Source organism: Tiliqua scincoides, chromosome 2 (assembly GCF_035046505.1).
Source record: "Tiliqua scincoides isolate rTilSci1 chromosome 2, rTilSci1.hap2, whole genome shotgun sequence".
Lineage (NCBI taxonomy): Eukaryota > Metazoa > Chordata > Lepidosauria > Squamata > Scincidae > Tiliqua > Tiliqua scincoides.
In genome coordinates, this window is record NC_089822.1 from 180,921,254 (window position 1) to 180,944,384 (window position 23,131).

Here is a 23,131-nt window from a genome sequence, read left to right on the forward strand (position 1 = left end):
CAAGGAACAAGGCTCAAATTACTCCCAGCTCTACAGGAGAGAAGGCTCAGCTTGTGTTCCATGACAATGAAATATTGTCTGAAACCAGCTTGTATAATGTTCACTTTCTTAATTTTAAGAAACAATTTTTTTCTGGATGAGTATGATCCTCAGGATATAGATAATTAATGCAGTCTGGAAAACCTACCTTTCCAAAGCTGCCTTTTCCAATGGCTCTCAAAATTTCAAAATGGTCAAAGGTAACTGTAAGAAAGAACAAAGGTTTTAAAAATAAAAACCACAACTCTTCTGGAATGGTTACATTTTAGGAAGGATCACCTCTTCCCTAGTCGGTATAACTAAAATGTGCTTAATATGTATTAGTTTAATTAATAATGTTTTACCATATTTTTTCACAGATACAGATTCCCCACTGTGTTATAAACATTAACTTTTTTTTTAATCGAGTCTAGTTTTACTTGTATTTAATGTACAGGAAGGTTATAGTGAATATAAGCAACTACCTTTTTGTAAACTTTGTTCTTGTCTTCCCCACTCCATGCCTTCAAATGTAGGCACAGAAAATCACACACAAGTAACATAAGAGTAAGGCAATAATTTTGAAACCTGCAACATAATAGGTTCGTGTGCAATACTGTTTCATGTTCCCACAATGCCAGTAAAAATTATAAGAGCCCTGCTGGATCAGGCTAAAGGCCCATCTAGTCCAGCTTCCTCCATCTCACAGTAGCCCACCAAATGCTTCAGGGAGCACATAAGACAACAAGACACAACCTGTCCTGGTGCCCTCCCCTGCATCTGGCATCCTGAGGTAGCCTACTTATACCACCATCAGACTGTCCTGCTTCCATATCTTTCCCCACATTTCCAAAACACAGGAAGATTTAGGATTGGGACATCAGATACCAACGGATAACGCAAAACTTCCAAAATCCTAGAAATGTACTGCCTAGAAGCCAGGCAGTACAGCCCCAGTTCCTAAATCTCCCTTCCTGAATTCTGCTCATACTAGCTTGAGATCTCTGAATGTCAGAGATCAGGCAGCACTGGAGTCACAGGGCCATTAGTTAAGGAAATATCATAATGAGTCCAGTCTTCATACCAGTCACAATTTTAATGGCACTTAAACCTCATTAGGGGGCTGATTGGAGGCACCAAATCAAGGTGGCAGATTACTAACACCACATCAGCCATAATTACTGTGACCTCAGAACTTTCAGGTACTCCCAAAGTGACAGGGCCTGAAATCACAGTTAATTTGCCTTGTCCACCCGTTCATTTCCAGCTAATTAAGAAGCAGAGGAGAATGGACCATGGGTTTGACCTATTTTCCAAAGAACAACAACCTATACTGCAAGGAACAACACAGCCCAGTGAAGATGTCTGTGATGAACTCAAAGTGCCAGTGAGCAAGACAACTTACTACATGTTCTAAGGAGTCCTGAGCTGTGGCACTTCTAGCCAGATAATATCACAGATTCTAAACCACTTAAGATTGGCAAACAGATAATTTCTGTGTTGAAATCACAGTGTAAAATCTTACTTTCCCATAACCTTTGATGAGCAAACTCTGAATCGTGTGAGATCTCTGAATCACATTAGTAAGAAGGTTGGGCTGAAGATGTCCCTGGAGGTTTATGACCACTTTTCATCCTAAAGTCAACAGGACTGAAATGCCAATCCATGTCCTCCAATATGATTTTCTGCGAATTGTAGAGTAGATCTAGGGACTAAAGAGAGAATGCAGCTTCCAAGTGCCACCACGTGAATACTTTCTTTAATGATCGTCCATAAGGTCAGCCACTGCCTACTGAACACATGTATTTCATCATGAGATCACTTCAGTTATCTAGTGGACTGTGGAAATAAACTCATTTAAATTATCTTCGTATGCTTCATTCACCTCACTATCAATATAATCATTGTAGTAGACCAAGGGTGCCCAAACCCCGGCCCTGGGGCCACTTGCGGCCCTCGAGGCTTCTCAATGCGGCCCTCAGGGAGCCCCCAGTCTCCAATGAGCCTCTGGCCCTCCGGAGACTTGTTGGAGCCCGCACTGGCCCAATGCAACTGCTCTCAGCGTGAGGGTGACTGTTTGACCTCTCATGTGAGCTGTAGGATGAGGGCTTCCTCCACTGCTTGCTGTTTCACGTCTGTGATGCGGCAGTGGCAGCAAAGGAAAGGCCAACCTTGCTTTGTGCAAGGCCTTTTATAGGCCTTGAGCTATTTCACGACCTTCATTAATTCATATAAGTTCATCTTTAATATATTCATTTATGTAAACTTATGTAAATTTATTCAAATTTTAAATGTTAATTCAATCTTTTTTTCCCCGGCCCCTGACACAGTGTCAGAGAGAAGATGTGTCCCTCCTGCCAGAAACTTTGGACACCCCTGTAGTAGACGATTTGTCAATTATCCAGAAAGACAACTGAAGTGGCACTTCAGTAGAGAGGTTATAGGACGTGGCATTGATGTGCAATACTTTCATCTGATGCTGGAACAAGCAACAAAACATTTTACTTGCAGAACACCACAGCTAGGCCTCCCTGCTTACTAACAAACTCTCTTCCCATAACCACCATCAAAATAGTCCCCACTAGACTAACATCCACCATCAAAAACTCCTTACATCTGTTTAAACTCGCTGGCAATCCACACATTCAACATCCATATAAATTGCAGTGTGAGAACATTATAGTGAGTCAAACAACAAATGCCACCCCAAAATTCCACAAACAGGCAAGAAGATACAATTGGGATGAGTTTTGCCAGACCTGGTAAGAAGACTGAGGGCCCAGTCCTATCCAAATTTCCAGCACCGGTGCAGCTGCAATGCAGCCCCAAGGCAAGCGAACAAACATTCCCTTACATTAAGGAGGCCTCCATAACTACCCTCTCACCACAGGATACAGCATACACCCCATTTGTATGGCTAAACCAGGGCTGGAAAGTTGGATAGGACTTGGCCCTGAGTTTGTAAGAAACTAGATGTTCTTATGACCAGACAAGCTGAGCCACAGTTCTCTCAAGTCTCCTCCCCATTAGCCAAACCCTTGTTCTAGTCAAGGCTACTTCCCAACATACTAGTTTCCTATGTAAGAATCCTGCTCTCATGGTGGGGCATTCCATCACAACAGTTGCCACCTGCAATCTGAGGTGGTACAGTCCATACACAGCGTTACCATTTCACTGAGAATGAGACCTCTGTCCCAATGGCATTTGGCAGTAGGAGTTGGTGGCACTTTGAGCAGTTGCTGGTATTTGAGCAGAATGAACACCTGCAGGCCATTTGCACCAGCTGAAATCAGTAATGAGAACATCTTATCTACTTTTGACCCATTAGTTCTGGCCTCCTAAATCAAGATGAGTCTTTTTAGCCTTCTGTAGCTGAAGGAAAGCAACGGAACACATACTGTGAATTCAGACCATGGACTACAGTTTAATGCCTGACTGAATAGGTCAATCCCTGGCATCTCCAGGTAAAGTTGGGACAGTACCTGAAAGCCTAGAGAACAGTTGCCCGTCAGCACAGCCAGGCAGTTCTAAGCTAGGTGAATCAAGGAACTGACTCAGTATAAGGAAGCTTCATATGTTCAATGCCTGATCCCAACAACCAAGGGGCCAACAGTTCTCTGATGACAGGGGACCGAATGGGCTTATTTTTTAACCTTTCTGTAATCAACAGCTGTGCCTTCGTTGAGTAAATACTATGAAAAAAATATAATGGCATCATTGTTTTTCCACTTGTAGATAAGTGGAGCCTCTTGAGATGTCTGTTTAAAAGAAAGCAATTAACCTTTTCAACAGCATTGCACAATTCTGGAAGGTGTTCTAGATGCCTGTTTGTGACCTAAGCTACACTTCAAATTTTAAAATGTGTTTAATTGCAACAGAGATTTGATTGTTCTTGAACTAGAAGTCTAGTTATTTAACTGTCTTAAATTTATACAATTCTCTTTGCAAAACAGTGAATTCTCCAATGTTACTACTACATAAATGTCATCACTCATAAAGAGTTGGAAGCCAAGGGGGCTTCTAGTAATAGATCGTGTAATAAGGTGAAGTAATAGGATTTGGTTTTTTGAGATTTTGACTTTTCATGGTAACCTCTTGGTATACCAAGTTAGTTATGATGAGGGTAGGATTGGTCTTTCAAATAAACGATATATTGCTCCAGAAGCATCTCAAAGATTCACCACTTCCGGGAGGTAACACATGATGTAAGGAAGCAGAGGCAGTCTCTTCCTGACCTCTGCAGTACAGTGTCTCCTGTCCACTTGTTAAGTACAGCAGCTGGATGAGCAAGGAGCATGGGCTAAAGGGAGGTGAAGTGTGACCATCCAAGCTCCCCTTACCTTCAGTCATTCACATCCTCCTTTTTTGTCATAATTGCCACCATCACAGCCTCTATCATGCTGCTGCCCTTGTTTGAAACAAACAGGAAAAGGAAAGCATGCTGGAAGTGTTCCCAAGACAAGATGGAACAAGAGGAAGGCAGTGGAAACAGAATGAAGAAAAGGGGGGGCAAGGAAGACACAAAGGTGGAGCTATTTCTTACAATTCTAGCGCTAACTGTGGAAGAAATGGACTGCTGCTGCCCTGATCCTATTCCTGCTTGCTCTCAGCAAGTGACAAAACAATCAGAGTGCCGACTGAAGCAAATTAATGGATGGCAGGCAGACACAGGGTGCTGGGCACACCACGGTCCCTTGCGATGCTTGATCCCATGCTGAGCTAACAGTCACAATATCACCTCAATCCATCCTCACAATGATGGTACAAAAGCAAAACATAAGCCAAAATAAGCATACCACTCCTCTGGTATGCTTCTGTGGGGGCACAGAGAGTGACGAACCTGGATTCAAGATTTTTTCTTTTAACATCCTAGTGTTCATCCTCCATCCTGTAAGAGCTGGTTGGATCAAGACACAAATTCTATACAGTCTTAAGATTTTGCTGTATCTCGCTCCATTCTGTATGGTTCAAATCAAGATTCAAGTAGATAAAGCTGATTTTTACCACTGATCCATCCAGCTCAGTATTGTCTATACTGATGATGGGCTGCAACTCTCCAAAGGCTTCAGGCAGGTTTTTCCAGCCCTACCTGGAGGTGTCAAGAATTGAAGCCAGAACCTTCTGCATACAAAGCAGGTACTCTACAACTGAGTTACCCCCTCCCCTCCCCTCCACAAATTGCTTTACTTCCATTGCCAATTCCTGCCCTGATCTGCCAATGCCTGCCTGGCCTCACTCCCTCTTCTATGGGCTGCTTCCTACACACAGAGCTCTTCCAGCTTCCTTACCACCTGTACTTGCTTACTCACCAAGCTGAACACCACAGAAAAAAACCTTCTAGAGACTCACCTAAGTCCAGCCTCAGACCTGTTCACACCTGCATGATTCCAAAAGCCCATCAGGCATCTAAAAGGTAGGGAACTCGCCAACTTCCTGGAGGTGTTCAATATTTTACACGACTGGACTTTAATTGCCTTTGGGAATCAAGTAATTGCCTCTTCAAATATATTTGCACACTAATTACTGGACAGGAAAACAAAATATTAAAACCAGGAAAAAGAGGTCAACTTCTCAATAGTGTGATAAATTACTCTTGGCAAGTAATTAGAATCAGAGATTTCCCTATAAATTGCCTTTCCTTAATTATGTAAGTCAGAAACAGAGAGGCTGTGTGTCATGGTAGTATTCACAATGAGGGCCAGTTCCACACTAACCCTTTGCCATTTTCAGCCCTGGGGAAATAGTAGCGTGTGTGGAGTGTAGCATCAATATTTTCTGGGGCGGAAACATCTGATGTATTTCGTGATGGTTCTTGATTAAGTGGACATGTTTACCCTTCTGATAACTAAGATGACATCTGCAGGACTGCAACCAGAAAGAACAATTTTAACACAGGGACAATCGTATAAGATTGTACAGATGTTCTGGCAAATTCATCCAGGAGATCTGCTGGATTATCATACAGAAATTTCCAGAGATAAGCATTTGGACATACAAATTGTCTTTCTGTAAGTATTTCAACAGTTTTTAATGATGAACTGAAATGGTTCCTTTAAAAAAAAAAAAATCATTTCATAAGGGGGGAAAAAAAAATGCTTGCCCTTTCTACCACTCCTTTTAAACACCTCAGTCACATTTTGAACATTTGAGAACATTTGAGATGCTCCCTAGAAAATCTTTCAAACTAACTTACCTCATAGGGTTGTTGTGACAATAAAATGGGATCAACATTGTCAGTGCTGCCCCTTCAAGGAAAGGTTGGCTGTAAATGTAATATGCAATATTGCACTTTTAATTCCCCCAAGAACCTCAAGGTAGGATACATGTGGCTGTTGAAGAAATTCAGAGTCCATTTCTGATGTGAACCTGTCATAACTCATTTTTAATTATTTTATTTAGTTAGTTATTGAGTTGTATTGTGTTATAAATTGTACTTTCATGGACTATTAGTTTAAATTGGTGGAACTGAAAAACATGCCCTTGAAAAACTAGAAAACCTTGTCTTCCTACATTCCAAAGGAAATGCTGAGCAAGAGAGATAAGAAATCTGTGTAGGCTCAAGAATAGAGGCCCCTTCCTCAGGAATGCAGCAGTGAATTCTCGGGAAAGAAGGGGGATGCTATGATCTGTAAGAGGATGCAATTTTCTTGAATATGCATGGATTATTGGTTGAATATATATATTCAGAGAAGCAGTGTCTTATTTTAGGATCTGATTGGTCCAAATGTAAAACCTTACCTTTATCTGGCATGAAGCCAGATTTCTCTGTAGTAATGCATACATAAAAAATAGGATGTGAATGAAGTATAAAAAGTTTGAATTCAATTCGGTCTGGGCTCCTGTTCTCTCCATCCCTGGCTCAAAGCACAGTTCTGTCCACGTCTACTCAGAGGTAAGTTCTAACATGGTCAATAGAGCTTGCTCCTGTGTAGGTGGGTCAGAGATGCTGAGTAACTGGCAACAAAACAGCTGTTTTAATAAAATAAGAAGTTCCTGAAACAAATGCAGCCTAGCCTGATGAGTATTCACTCAGCTGAAAAATAAAAACCCTGAGAAAAGTTTTTAACTTTCTCTCTCATGGCCATCTCATTTTACCCTCAACACAACCTAAAGCAACTTGCCCAAGGCTGTCCAGTGCAGATTTGAAATCATATCTCCCCACTAAAAATCTGAATTCAAACCCCCACTTCGCCATGAAACTCTTTGGTTCACCCACTGCCAGTCACTTGCTCTCTGTTGTTATGAGGATAAAGTAGAGCAATCCTGTGTAGCCTGCGGAGGAGGGGTGAGATCAACATATGGCTTTATTCAATGTGGAACCATCCATCCAAGTCATTTAGAACTATGACCACGGGCAGTTTCTCTTTTCACCTATTCAACAACACTACAAAAGACATGGGTGAGACATGGGTGCCTAGTGACTGCCATTGTGGAGCCAGGATTTGCACCCAGGCCTCCACAGTACAAGCTCAGTGTTTTCTCCTTTACCCCACACTGCAAGTTTCCCCACATCTAAGGGTTAATCAGCACCTCGCACAGGGAGCCTTCCTGAAAACCTGCTTTTTTAAGCTTTTGTTTTTAAAAGTCACGTTTTTCTTAAAATGGTCAGGTTCAGAAAGCAGAAACAGTTCATTTCATTCTAAACTCCTTCAGAAATGTGTTCCTTTGTTAGTTTCTGTCTCCTGAAGCGGTGTACCTTCAATGCACTGGTCTAGACAACATGAATAATGAATCCCTTGATACTGTAGCTTGAACATCAACAGCACTGACAGAAGTGATAAATGCTAACTGAGAATGACTTGAAAGAAGGGGTGCTGGTGAATCCAATAGTAAAATGTGAGTGAGAGCATCTTTTAGCAGAACATTAATTTTTTGGCTACTGGAGTCGGACATGTTCTGCGTAAATTATGCTAAGAGTGAAAGAAGAAACAAGAGTTTGAAAATCAGCGTTGCATCAAAAAATACAGATCAAGAATATGCCAATCTACGCCCCCCCCCCACTGTCATCCTGTTTTCCTACTAGGTATAAAGTATTTACACGAAATCAAATTATGTGTGGAAAAGACCTTGTGGCCTCTGTGTGAAAAGCATAACAGAATCACAGAGCACTGTCATTATTACTTGAACTAACTATATTCATACTATATATTCTCTGAGGCAGCCACTTTCAACCACTGCACCGTGGCACATTGCGCCACAGGAATTTGGGGGGAAGGTCATTTATTAGTAGGACCAATAGGGATGTGAGGCCACTACTGGCAGCATGGTGTGCCTTGGCAATTATCAAAAACCTGAAGGTGTGCCTTGACAATTTTAGTGCCTTGTCAGTGCCATGAGATGAAAAAGGTTGAAAATCACTGCTCTAAGGTATGATGGCCAACATATAGCATACATGCCATAAAGTAGACAGGTGGAGTTTGTGGCACTTTGGGACAGAAAGTAGAGGGCTGGTGGCCCTGACCACTGTATAGAGCAGGGGTGCCCAAACCCCGGCCCTGGGGCCACTTGCGGCCCTCGAGGCCTCTCAATGTGGCCCTCAGGGAGCCCCCAGTCTCCAATGAGATGGCCCTCTGAGATGGCCCTCCAATGGCCCTCCAGAGATTTGTTGGAGCCCACACTGGCCTGACGCAACTGCTCTCAGCATGAGGGCGACTGTTTGACCTCTCATGTGAGCTGTGGGATGAGGGCTTCCTCCACTGCTTGCTGTTTCACGTCTGTGATGCGGCAGTGGCAGCAAAGGAAAGGCCAACCTTGCTTTGTGCAAGGCCTTTTATAGGCCTTGAGCTATTTCACGACCTTCATTAATTCATATAAGTTCATCTTTAATATATTCATTTATGTAAATTTATTCAAATTTGAAATGTAAATTAATTCTTTTTTTCCCTGGCCCCTGATACAGTGTCAGAGAGATGATGTGGCCCTCCTGCCAAAAACTTTGGACACCCCTGGTATAGAGTGAGGCCTATTTCTGCAATGCTTTGATTCTGCCTTCTTTAGGCTGAAGAGAAACCATCCCAAGATACGAGGGCTACATACCCAAGCTAGGGTGCACCAGTCCATACTATTTTTTTTATGTGTTGTAAGTCGCCCTGGGTCCCTTTGGGGAGAAGGGCGGGATAAAAATAAAGTTTATTATTATTATTATTACTATTGCATTCTAGTATCATCCAGAAATTTGACAGGCACAATGGAATCCTGAAGCCACAGTTGCACATTAGTCAGAAGACAGCTACATAGGAAGAGTTCTCTGGAAGGATGAAGATGACAGTGGGCTTCTTTGGAAACCTTCAACTTATACTGGAATCTAGAACCTAGAATAGGACCTAGAATATTCAAGTACATGTACAGAATCACACCAAACATTTCATGTGAGAGAAAGGGACACAGAGCCAAGGTATAACTAGGTCTCATTCATTAGGGACCATCTTCACACATTAAAGTCTGCCTTAGTTGCCTGCTCATCGTATGAGGAAGCACAGGAACTACGTGTTAGGAGCCAGCATTTTTTAAAGTTACAAAAAATAGCAAAGGGAAGAGACATCACTCATAATCCAATGTCCAGGCCAGCATTCAAATGAGTAGTGAGAATATACAGTACAAGAAAACCTTAACAAACTGAAACTGGAGCCAAATGCAGGAAAAAGAGCAGAAAGGCTGGAAGGAACAGAGGCGTACCTAAGGCATCTGGCATCCAGGGGCACAAAAAGTTTTAACATACGACAAAAAGCCCTGATAGTCCCTTAAACAGAATGGAAGGATGTGGGATAATTTGAAAGTGTGAGCCAAAAACAACTTTCTAAGACCTCCAGGCCTTCTGGGGCTCCCTGGGTCTCAAAAGGCCTCCTGGAGCACCAAGAACTGCCAGGGAAGTGGTATCCCCCCATGTGGCATGGAGGCCTGTCCTTAACTACACTAGTGAACAGTAAATGAAAAAAACAGCAGAATCGGGAAGGACAGACAGGATACAAAGATGCGTAAGGATGTGCAGAGGCAAAGTGCAGCGAGAGCTCCATTTGCTCCTGAGCAATCCCCAGATCCAACATTCTGGAAAGGAAACCCACAGTAACAGTTCTGAAACCCACAGAATGAATGCACAGTTGTTCTACACACACATTTAAATATTCAAGATCAAGCAACCTCCTCTATGATCAAGAAGCAACTAACTGCAGGCATCACAAAAACCCCGCTCATAAGGAGGGCTGCTAACTGGGGTCTATTTTATAATTTCTTGAAGTACACTAAAGCCAGCCAAATGTCCTGCCCAGTAAGATTAATTACACTGAGGTAGGAGATTAATCTTGAGTGTTATTGCGGAAGAGGACACAGATTGTGAGAACCACAAACTAGTTACTGATATATGAATGAAAAAAATGCTCTTCCAAAAATTCATGACTTCAACACATATTATGGATTCCCTTCACTTCCATACCACATAATGGATTCTTCTTAAAATACTAGTCTCAATTTTTAATATTTCCATCTTAGAAATATTGAGAGCTTTTCAGGCTTCCAAAAAACTCTGACTCCGGAAAAAGAGGCCACGTCCAAACCACACACCTGAGGAAGAGAGCTCCCAGAAGTCTTGCAGCTAGAATGCTCATTTACCAATCTTTTCTCCAACAGGTTACATGGAAATCCCTTTTGGCTCTATTGTGCTGTTACTGTCTCTGACCTGTTCTTTTCATATAGACCGCCTAGCCCCCAGGCTGCCTGCTGAACCCCAAACACTCTGGAAGTAGACAGCTGAGTTTTCCTTTCCAGGGATTCAAAGACAGTTTAAAAGAAGGATATGCTGTTCTGGTGAGTCCCTGTGGGAAACAGAACACTGGACTAGAAGGGTCTCTGGTCTGATCTAGCAGGGCTTTTCTTATGCGCTTATGGTATAAACGTTTATCCTATTTTTGCCTCTGACTTTTGTACTGTCCCAAAAACCTGCAAAAAAAAAAAAAACCTGCCAAACCCAACTAAAAGCAAAAGAGACAGAAAATATGACAAAAGACAACATAAAAGTGAGGCTACTTTTTCAAAGAACGCTTGTTCACAGTCTATACTTATTTGAACATGATTGTGCTCCTCAAAATCACTGGTCTCCATTTATGAACATAAAAGCTTATCAAAGTCCATGGTAACATATACGAGACAAAAACACTGTCACAAAAGACTAGGGAATTTCTCTCCCACCTCACATTTCCTACTCTGAGAACAATAAACATTACAAAAGAGCCACTGATATGGCTGAGACAGCACCAGGGATTATTTATGACAGATGCCAATACAAAATGCTTGCACTCAATTTTTTGTAGACCCCAGGAAAGTTTCAGGGTAGCATTTCCTCATCATATTTTCCAATTACTTTAATGCATACACACACCATAAAAAAGTCCAAACAATAGCACTATTAATTTTGGAATGAAGCCAACCATTACTCTAGTCAAATGTGGAGGCAGTTCCTGTCTGTGCACTTACTCAGCATTTAGTACAGGGACCAGCAGCATGGCATTCGATAATGAAAATTATGCCATTCAGAGGACATTGCCATAAATTTTCTAACGACAGCATCACCCTAATCATCAAGGAATTCAATAGCTGTTTTCCTGTAAAGAAAAGGGTCCATGTTTGTAGCCTGCACTGAAGATCTGAGCATTTCAGAATGAAATTCAGTTTAGGGCACACGGAAAATGGAGTGGCAATTGAAAGCAATTGTTATTATAGAATCGAAACGGAATGATTTGGGAGAATAGAAAAGAATGCACTACTGGGACAAATTGCTAGGCTTTCAGAAGGAAAAGCATTAACACACAGCAGGCCCTAGCCTGTAGTTTCCTCAGGAAGTCAGCGGTATCCCACCAACAGCAATAGGTAATGGTGGTTCAGGGACTGAGGACAGAGAATGCATAGCCAAATCAGAAACTGCTATGTAACAGCACCTGTGCCTGAAACAATGGCGCACCCCAGGGTTGGGTGTTTGGGGTAGTGGGTAGGAATCTCCTACCCAAGGCTCCTAGGTATGTCAGTGCAGCCTGGCTCATGCACATCTAAGGTAAAATATTTCATAAGGCTATACCTTTTTTTTTGTTTCCTGTATTCCTCAGAGGGATAGTGGCCTGTAGAATGTGATAGTTAGCTTGTTTCCGGCGAGTAAAACAGGATTACATGCTAAGTTTTACTGAACTCAGTGGGCCTAAATGGCACCTTTTTGAAACACCTCTAGTGATGATGGAGAGCTGTCTCTCAGCCTCCAGCATGAAGTCCAGCTTGTTCATGAAACCTCTACAAGATATTTACCCAACGAAGTAAAAAATAGATTGACAAGGCCAGACTAGTACCCAGGACTAGCATCCTACCACAAGACAGACCCAAAAGAGAACATGACAAAACATTACTTGCCACCAATGACTTCCCACTAAACCACTTCAACATATCACATAATTTACAGCCCTTCATTGATAGACAGTTCCCCCTCACAGGTGGCAGGCTCTACTTAGTTACAAAGTCTCTTGATCTGACCTAGCAGTTCCTGCACCAAACAAGCCCTATAACCCAGAGACAGATATCCTGCAACAAACCAAAATGCCAGCACTGTCTCAACAGCCACTCGTGCATCATTACAGGTTTTAATAAGGTCAGCCGTACCATCAGGGGGGTCATTCAGCTGCTCATCCCCCAATGGGATACAGGCCATCTCACTTCCCAACAATGCCATTCTCATCTGTACATAGGTTAAACAAATCTGTCTCCATACAAATACTGATACTAATCTCACTTATAAAACTGCAGCGTTCAGAAACCAGGGGTGGGGGGAATCTTATAGTTTTTCAAGACACTCTGATGAAAGACACCATTCTTCAACAAAGGAGCCTCAAAGGGAGACTCCAGTGTAAAACCACTGAATTACAACTAATCAGGAAGTTTAATTCTGTCTAATCAGACTGGCTTTCTGTCCCACTGCAGGTAAGCATAATTACCTAGGATGATTGCATTATCACCAATGATTATACAGTACTTTTAAATTTGACACAGAATTCTCACAGGCTGCACCTCTTGTAGTTCATGGCCATTTGGCCCCACTGCTTATAGTCCGTCCCATGTATATACACAAACATGCACATACACATGTACATACGTATGCATGCACACCTGTGGGCTAAGAATAACACTTCATCTCTAAGGAAGTTCTAATCTAGTCCATTGGAACATCTGCTACAATACATCTGTTTAATCTTTATGGTGCCACAAAACTCTGTTGTTTTCACTGCAACCAACTGAGACAGTGATCCCTTTGGAAACTAATGTTACTTGACCTATAACAAATGTCATATACTGATTGACTAAACTTCCAAACTTGTGTGTACTCCACAAACGCCCATGTGTATGTTTTGCCTTGTATACACACAGAGGTGACCTTCCATCAGGGCTTTTTGCCATGAATGTGAGTAACAAGATACACATGTGGCATTCATCACATGTGACGCTGCACTTACAAGAAGGTAAATGCAATTTCCTGCACTGAAATGATCTCAAAGTCAAAAACCGGTCGCAAATAAAGAAACCCTCCATTCTTTGCTGGAAAAATGGCTTGTGAGGACAAATGCCTTGAAGACAACAAGGCAATTCCAACCAGCACTCTGACCCAGAGCACAAAATGATTTTAGAAAACAACTTATCAGTGGGTAAAAGACAACAGCCTCTAGCCAGCTAAAAAGACAACAGCTAAAAAGACAACAGCCTCAAGCCTGCCTTCCCTTTAATCGCAGGTAGATGTGTGTTGGCTGCAGGAAGTGCAAAAGAAAAAACATTCTGAACATAATCAAAGATACAAAATTATGACTTGCTTTGTTCCAGGGCCAACTCCTCAAGTAAAAATTATTTATCAGACTAAACCATGGCCGAGCACCAATTAAGCCTTGTATTCCATGAGAACGTATCTTCATGGGCAGCCATAAAGACAGAAGGAATCTTTTTGTCTAAGCACAGCCCAATTATCTAATCCAGTGAAAGAGCAAGTTTTACAGACAGAACAGGGAGTCTAAAATGGAATAGGAAACCTCCCTGTGGATACCCTGCTGCAAAATGAAGCCACTAAAGCATATGGCCACATGACATGTTCACAGCTTCACAGAATGTGGGGCCCAAACTGGATCCAGATCATTTCTCTGACATTTTGGTCTCCCTTCACTGTGTGAGCTGCTAAGGAAGTGGTGCTCAGACCTCTAAGTAAGCACAGCTAGCCCGTGACACGCCGGCTCTCCCCAAAGCAGTCTTTACTCCCTTTAATTTAGACTGAGAACAAAAAACAGCAGCATCAGCTGTGACTTTGTTCAGAAGAGTGGTGAGCTCCAAATCTGCCTCACTCTTGGCAGAAGGAGAGGTCCTACAGAGCCAGAACCAATGCTGAAAAAAGAAAAGAAAAACAGCATCACTCAATGGAGAGATTTTAAAAGTCTCTTTTTCAAAGGTGCAGGAACTGCTTGGGTCCCCTACATCTGGAATGAGAAAAATGAGGTCCCACAAGCAGGTAGCTGATGACATGCCATCTAAACGCAGAGCTAGGTAATAACTGAAGTTCTGCAGAAGTGTCGTTCCAATGTGAAAACGTTGGCAGGCGATAATGTAGGAAATTGTTGTGAGCTGCAGGAGAGTGGAGAATAGCCATGGAAGCCCCACAGCAGGGCAGTACTGGAGAGGGAGAGCCATATAAAAAGTTGGCCCATGGATACATCTGGCACATATTCAGAAACTGTAGCTCAGTATGAGGCTCTATTACAGCGTTTCTCAATGTTTGTCTCCACTGTACCAATTTACATGGTCCATCTACTGGAAGTACCACAGGACGTAACTGGTGATGATGTCATCACCAGTTACTTCCAGATAGGGAGGCCAGATGCAATGCAACAAACACGGTAAGAGGCTCAGGGTGGACAAGAGGGCTTTTTTGAGAGTGAGAAAAGTGCACACTGGAGCTCTGCCCACTAAGCAGAGCCTCCTCCTGCTGCCTGTTGCGGCAGGAGCCCAGGTGTCCTGCAAGTACCACAGGACATCATCTCAAGTACCACTGGTGGTACAACTAGTTGAGAAATGCTACTCTATTAGTTATGTTAGTCCATAGTTAATCTACCTGTGGCAGTAGCAAATATATAACCTCCATATTTTCTTGACTCAGCCCTAAAAGGAAAAACCTGAAGACGTTTTCTAGAAGACAAGGAGGAACTGAAACAAGGCAGTGGGCTGCAGAAGGACCTCCTGTTCTTGGAACACAACAGCAGACATATTTCTTATATATTAATATGGTCAACAAGTTGGTCTATAATGCTACCAAGATAGATTCAAATCCTGGTAAATGTATACATGGCTATTGATTGATATTTCTTATATTGTGTCTTTCAATCAAATACAAACTTCCAAGGTGTCTCACAACACAGTTTTTAAAAATCCACTAACTATCAGGCAAAAAAAAAAAAAGAATCAAAAACAATCAGAAACAGATCTAGCGACTGATAAACAGCCAACAATGAAACACAGAAATAACAATATCAAATGGAACCCCAAGTCTGGGCAAACAAAAGAGTTTTAAATCAGTGTCTAAATCAGTGGTTCTCAAATTCCCAGGGAGCAGCAGGGAGTTTGAGAACCCTGATAAATCTTTGTGGGGTTAGGGAGAAGGATTGGACTGCTGCTGGGGACCAAGGGACTTTTTTTAAACTTATCCCTTCCTGTGTGAGCTTCTGGGGGGTGTGGGGAGCCCCACAGAGCCCTCTACAGGGCTCCCTGTGCCTCAAAACAAAATACGAGATCACAACCCACTTCCCGTTTCACAATCGCAACCTGGAAATGGGTCGCGATCTCATTTTTTGGTTGTTTTGAGTATTTTTTTATTGTTTTTATTGTAAAGAGCCAGGGATGGTACTTCCCAAGCTGGTGGGTCATGACCAACCAGTCTGAGAACCTCGAGCCTAAATGATAAATATGAATGGGAAGGTATTCCAAAATGTTGGTGCCATCACAGAAAAGGCCCCTTCACCGATTACATTTAAAATTATACCCAGTAACGGATAGGTATACACAGTTGATAGTTAGGCAATGCTACAATTCTGCATGATAAGATCTGAGGGTCTCTCTTAACATTGATCTGGAACATTGATTCAGTGGTACTTACTCCCAGGTAAGTGTGTATAGGATTGCAATCTGAGTTCTATATCCTGAAACAGCTGAAATTTTCAAAATCTCTTTAAAGGCAGCCCCACACAGAATGCTTCACAGTAATCTAGTCTGTGTGTTGTCAAAACATGGATAACTGCAGCAAGATCAGGTTTTCTCAGGAAGGGCCAAAAGCTTTCAAAGTCTTGTGAAGTTACTAAAAAAAATTTGGCAGAAGTATCCAACCTTCACTGAGTACTAAGCAGTGGTTCTCAAACTTTTTAGCCCAGGACTCACTGGAAGTGATGCCATTAACCTGGAAGTGACATCCTCAAGCAGGGAAAAAAATTAACAGTCCTAGGCTGTAATCCTATCCACACCCAGGAGTATGTCTCATTGACCATCACTGTTAAAAGTATATACATTATAGCCTATTAAAAGTACAGATCTCCCCAAATGCAGTCACATACATACCACGTTGGCACCAAGTCTAATATGCTAAATATAAAATACTGAAATGAATGGGAACCCATCTGAAATTGGATCACAACCCACCTAGTGGGTCATGACCCACAGGCTGAGAAACAGTTTACTAAAGAATTCTGTGTATCTCAAAAGCTTGTACATCAAAAGAAGTTGGTTTTAAAAGAGATCACTTCATTGATGTGGAACCAGCACAGCAATAATTGCCTTTAACATGCACCCGACTGATGCAAAAATCCAGCTTCAGTGTTGCACTGCCCGCCATCATTTTTGGATGGCTTTTCGTAATGCATACGTAATAGTTAAAGACATTATGAGTGCTACAGAAATGTGACTAAATAAATAGTAAACAAATGGTAAATTGGTTCCCTGTGCATTTCTGAGCACAACTGAAACGGTTGGTGATGAGCTACAAAGCCCTAAATGCTCTAGGACAGGGGTGTCAAACATAAGGCCCGGGGGCCGGATGCAGCACCGGAAGCTTTTTATCTGGCCCTCAGGCTCTCAGCTGCTGAGCACTGCTGAGGTGTTACTGCTGAAACAGCTGCCCACATCAAAATTGGGCTCTCCCATATCTTGAAATATGATCAGGATTTGCGTATTTTCTCTTTTGTCAGTTGCTGCTAATGACTTTCTAGGTGAGAACAAAGTGCTTATTTCTGGCCATCATCTGCTTAGTGATGTCATTCCGGCCCTCAGCAGGCACCCTGAATGCTAACTTCGGCACTCTGTCATGCTGCCTGGCCTTTGGAACCCACTGCCCTGGATGCTTAGAGCTGTCCCCTTCTTGCTGGCCTTTCAAAAGAACTTTTCAGACATTTCTAATTCATCTTTCTTTCAACTAATGTATTTTCTTTTGATTCGTTGCAGTGGTTTATTGATTTGTTTATAATAATAATAATAATAATAATAATAATAATAATAATAATAATAATAATAATAAAGTGAAGGGAGCTATTCTGAGCTCCCATTAATGCGGAAAGGCAGGGGGAAATGGTTCAAATGAATGAATGAATGAATGAATGAATGAATGAATGAATGAATGAGCTAAACTGAAAGGAAGTAGGTCCAGCTCTCACATGAAGAATTAAGAACAAAGATATAAATCAAAGAAATATTGTGAGCAAATAACAAGGAGCCAGGCTCCTTCTTTGGCCTGTGAAACTAGCATGACTGAGTGACAGCCCTTCAGTAGAAACTGTGGGGCGAAATGGCACGAAAAGTGGCACATCACTGTTCTGGAATACTGGTGTGTGTGTGTGTTAGTGTGTAAAAGCACAATTTCAAACCAAACAGCATTCAAGGTGTTCTTACCATCCTCATTCTCATCAAAGGCCGGCGACTTGCTAGAGGTGTTGGCTCCCATGTTGGAGTCGGCTGGAAGCTTTTCTTCTACCACTTACATCATCTTGTAGTACAAAGTACTGCAGAGAGAGTTATTGTCTGACTTAATCTTGGCAGATCTGTAGACCTTCCCGCCTGTATACTCTGAAGGGGAAAAAAAAGAAAAAGAAAGAGACACCGTGGCTATCGTCAGAACTGAGAAATTAGATGATGTCAAATCTGTCACGCTTTAACAGCAGTATTAATATTATATAAATGGAAGAATGAGAGGCCCTTAAAGGACTCACAAGGGCATGATTGGCAACGATTACTTTTATGAGTAGACCAACCAACTTCCATTGGGCTACCTCAATAACTGCCCCACCTCTCCATAGGCTTCCAGCAGACAGCGGATCTGTTTGCTATTATTTCAGAGCAACTCAGCTGGTGAATTCCAGCAGGCACAACTCTCACCTCTTTATAAAAACAAAAATTCTTTCAATACCAAACATACTGGATCATGGCTGTGCCACTTAAAAAAAACAAAAAAACTTAGCTCTACTGTTTGCAACTAAAATGGAGCAAGCAGGAAGACAAACATTCCATGTGAAAATGAGGCTGCAATCCTACACTTACCTGGGAGTAAAACCCATTGAACTCAATGAGGCTTATTTCTAAGTAGACATGCCTGGGATTGCACCCTGAGTCTATTAAACCTTCCCAGTGATAATAACCTCTCCCCAAAAACACCACAAGAAGGGCACAGAGACGGCACATGTCAATCCATAATTCATACAAACATACGGTATTTGCCTCCTTCTTTCCACTTTCTTACCACCCAAATATCCAGTAACTTCATAAAGAGATGGCTACGAATACATGATCAGGCTAAATATCCTCACTATGACGATTTGATTCATTATCTTTTCTGAAGTTTGATGACTGCACTTGGAAGCTCTAATGGAAACTTTATGCACTTATATGTAAATGTAATTAATACTGTCTCAAATGTGAAAACATGAGCACAAGTGATCATGTGCTCATGCAAGAGGGGCATAAGAGGATCCTTCAGGCAGTATATGTCTTGGCAGGATAAAAGGAAATCTTTATGTACTCATGCCTATCTTGTTGACATTACTATTAAGGGAGGGGGACACTTCATACGATTCCTGGTGCCTCCTATATTGTACTAATCAGAATGGGAAGAAAATATTTTGGCTTGGTAACACCTGCAATGCACATAAGCACTAAAATGAGACACACTGCAGGCAGCCGGTGTTGGATGCACATCTGAGCCCCCCCCCCAAATAGTCACCCAGTGGCACATGCCAAGAACTATTTCATTTTTCCCCAATGAGGACCTGAAGCAGTGAAGCTTAAGAAGCCATGTACTGTGTCCTCCACCTGTTTCTGCCCTTGGCTTCTGGAATGCTATACTTTGAGCGGTGCTTATGTTTATATGTGAAAGGTACTGAAGCATGGAAGGAATTTAGATTCAATTATCTTCAAGACTCTTCCAGTTAGAGAATCCCACTGTTCAGCTTGGATCTTTTTCTCACAGGCAAGACCTCCTCAGTTAGAACTTGAGAAAAGTCACAGTGACCAGGAGGGATGCGTGGAACAGAGAAGGTCTCATTGTAATAATCCCTAGCAGTAATCTCGAATTAACATTTGCACATACAGGCATCTTGAAAGGCAATGGCTCTGCGATGTTTGGATGAGATTTGTAAACCAACAATGAACATGCAATTCATATTTCACTCTAAATTCATGGGGAGGACACCATGCTGGAAAGCTCTTAACAAAGCTGCTTCATTCACAGCCCCTTGTTTTAGCAATCTGATTTAAAACAGCAGTGTGCAGTATCTTATTTTTAAAAATACTCATACCATTCCAACAAAAAAATCGTTAAAATGCAAAAACTAAACCAAAATCAAAAAATAATAGCATGAAGACAGCAAGCTGATCACCAAAACTCTGCTGAAAAAGTTGGGTCTTCACCCACCTCTGAATAACTAACAATTAACTTCTGGGACAGGGACTTCCACAGGGTAGGGGCCACTACAAAGAAAGCCCTCTCTCAGGATACCACCCCCAATGCCTTAGTGCAGTGGTTCCCAATGTTTTTTCACTCCGGTAGCCCTTGGCAGCCCATTTCCATAAATTGTACCCCTCATTTTAGCAAAATGTTAGTAATTAAAACCATTGCTGCTATTTCAAATGTATATGCTTTTCAACTACTGATCCATACATGAATTGATGACCAAAAACTAGCAGTTGGTGTGGCTTTTGCAGCCAGCTAGCTGTCTTCCTCCCTGCCTTGCCAGCCCCTCCAGTAATTCTAATACACACCTGCCTTTTCCCACCATTATTCAATCCTTTTTGAGTCCCTCCAAAGGTCCAGGCAAGTACCTTGGAGGTACATGCACCCTAGGTTGGGAACCACTGCCTGAGTAGATACTGAGTTTACAGGATAAGCAGACTCACACTTGGGGAAACCCCGAGATATGCTGGTCCTAAGCGTGTAATTAATCACATAATGCACAAGATAAGGGGTATCTCCACACCCTTAAAATACTCTTTTAATCTTAGCTTTGAATTCTAAAGGGACCCTAACACCCACAAGAACAAGATGCAAATGGAACACTACAGATCTCTTAACTGGGCTTGAGAGAACTGGAGCTGGCTAAAAGCACTCCCTTCCCCATTTCACTTGTCGAATTTCACCATTGTCTGATGTTACACAAGCACCAATGCTAAAGATGGCACACCCTATTCAGGGTTCCCATTAACACTGGTTTGAAATGGACTGGCAACCCTATTTAAGAGCAAGTCTAGTTCATGATAATTACAAATAGTGCCATAGCAAGTGTAGCACACATGAACCCAGTTTCACTCTCTTAACTGTGGTTATGAAATTAACAGTATTGTGTTTGCGTGAGGTACTGTGGTGATCTGGTGAGATCACCATGGCTGAGGAGAAGCAAGGGCACACTGTCCACTCACCTGACCTTCCCATGTACCCTCTGGTACTTCATGGGGTGACTGACAGACAATACACACTGCTACCTGACATAGACCGTCCTGAAAGAAGTATGTTGTTGATACCAGGAACTGAAAAGCCCCCAGAGATGAGCACCCTCCCACACACTTTCTCTTATCAGGGTGGGTATTACCAGGATTCTCTCTGCATGAAAACTGGTTGCTAAAGAAGCATCTGAAGAGCCAACTGACCTAGCCAACCAGAACTTCATTGCACCAATATGTGAAAAGTCTTGTAGCATAAGCTACAAGTGATTTGGAAGAGAGTGAAGGGCACTGGCTCTCTGCTCTGAATGAAACAAGTCAGTGAAGTTTAAAAAAATTTTTTTTTTTTAAAGGAGAGGAACTGGGCAAAGTTTGAACATGCAAAGCAGGCACCTGAAACTAGAGGCCAAATGAAATAACATCCTAATGTAAGCTATCTAGACTTTTCTCTGACTAGAATGCACTTACTCAGTTGCAGTTCCCTTATGCATCTCCAGGATCCTGAGGGGAAGGACAACAATTTGCAGGTAACTCGGCAAGTCCTACAAGAAAACACTTGCCATCGCAAGCCAGCCTCCCTCTTTCATAGGCATTTGGCAGGATCAAGATCCTTTCCCATTGGCTACTCTAATGGTGGGAAATCCTAGCTCAGCCCCAGTACCTCCCCTCAGTCACAGTCAGATGGATGGACCTGACTATTGGCCAGGTGACAGCAAGACCCAGCGGCAGGGTATTGTGGGCTCCTGCTGGGTCTATTGTTTAAATAGAGGCAGATGTCAGACATAATAGTGCTGTCCATACACACCACAGGTTAAGTCTTTCTAGTAAGAGTTCTGGAGCTGTCCAAAGCTGACTAGCGAAAACCGATTCCATGATACATACAAACAGGGGCTTCCTATTGGGTGATGAGGTCCTGTTCATCACTGCATTATGGGGTAAATCCTCTTATAACACAAACAAACTGAAGACTCACAAATGAATATTCATTTGTGAATGAATATTAAGGGAACTTCCCTAACAAGAAAAATAATAAGAAGGTACTGTAATTTGCTTTGAGAAAGCAGAGGTTCTCCATTGCAAAAGGTGTTAAGAAGTCACATAGGCCAGGGATTGCCAGGGATTGTACAAATGTAGAATTTCCTGCCTCTAGCACTGGTTAGAATGAATTCATTGAATGGCTTTTGAATGAACACCATTCATTCAACTGCATGATTCCATGTACCTACACAGACACACCTTTAAAAAATCTGACATTTCTAGCTGTATATAAGAACATTTGTGTATACATTTGAGTGTAATCACATACAATGATACTGCTTTAACTTCTATTTAAAGAAGCAATCCAAGTTGTTGTCGTTGTACCACAGAGGTTTTAGGGAAGGGGTGTGATTTTTTTAAAACTACAGCTATACTTTTTAAACCATGTAAGGCTGCTGAGTGAAGAAGTGTTGTAACAGCGGTCATGCGGGGTTGATTCAGAAAATAATCATGGCACAATGCTGCTGTTATAATTGAGTGGTAAAGGTTTCAACATTAAAAAAAAATCAGAACGTTTAATTAATTTTTTTTTTGAAACAAAACAAATAGGAATATAATCAAAATACTTATAAGATGAAAAAGGAAAATCACTCCCTGAGGTGGTTAAGGCTTTGCAGATAATGTTCTCTTTTGGCTGGCTGAAAATCATTGCTGAGTTAGAGAGGGGTAATGAACTGAGTTCTAAGTGCAGGAGGATGGGGAGATAGAGTCATCAACCAAGTTGGCTGCAAACACTGCTAAAGACTTATTAGTCTATTGTGTTAAAAAAAAATATAAAGGCCAAATGTAACATGAATATTCTCCTATTCAGAGAATGTCTGAGGAGCTTCCCCAGAGTTCTGTCCCCTGGAGGACTGAGGTTTAAAAACCAGCATGGAATATTCAAAGCCACACAGGCTCAAACTTCTATTTCAATCCTATTTGGTACACACTGACTTTAAGAAGGCAATAATTTCCATGTTTGATTGTTTTAAAGTATTGTGCGCTGTCTCTGTGTCACTGATTAATTTTTCTGAGAAACACTTAGGTGTAAAAAGCTTGCATATGCTTTTTTGCCAAAGCAGCCCCCGCTCAGAAAGCCATCAGTCTTTTAACTTTATATCCCTAA

General features: G+C 41.9%; 1 protein-coding gene across 1 annotated transcript in view; it reads right to left on the reverse strand.

The window, feature by feature from the left end:
- Positions 1-23,131, reverse strand: part of STK32A (serine/threonine kinase 32A) — a 98,829-nt gene that overhangs the window by 71,221 nt on the left and 4,477 nt on the right. The window contains exons 2-3 of the mRNA XM_066617345.1: positions 17,950-18,123; positions 188-243 (exon numbers count right to left, since the gene is read on the reverse strand). Coding sequence (XP_066473442.1) covers positions 188-243; positions 17,950-18,001 — 108 coding nt within the window. The 5' untranslated portion in view covers positions 18,002-18,123. The remainder of the gene's footprint in view (positions 1-187; positions 244-17,949; positions 18,124-23,131) is intronic.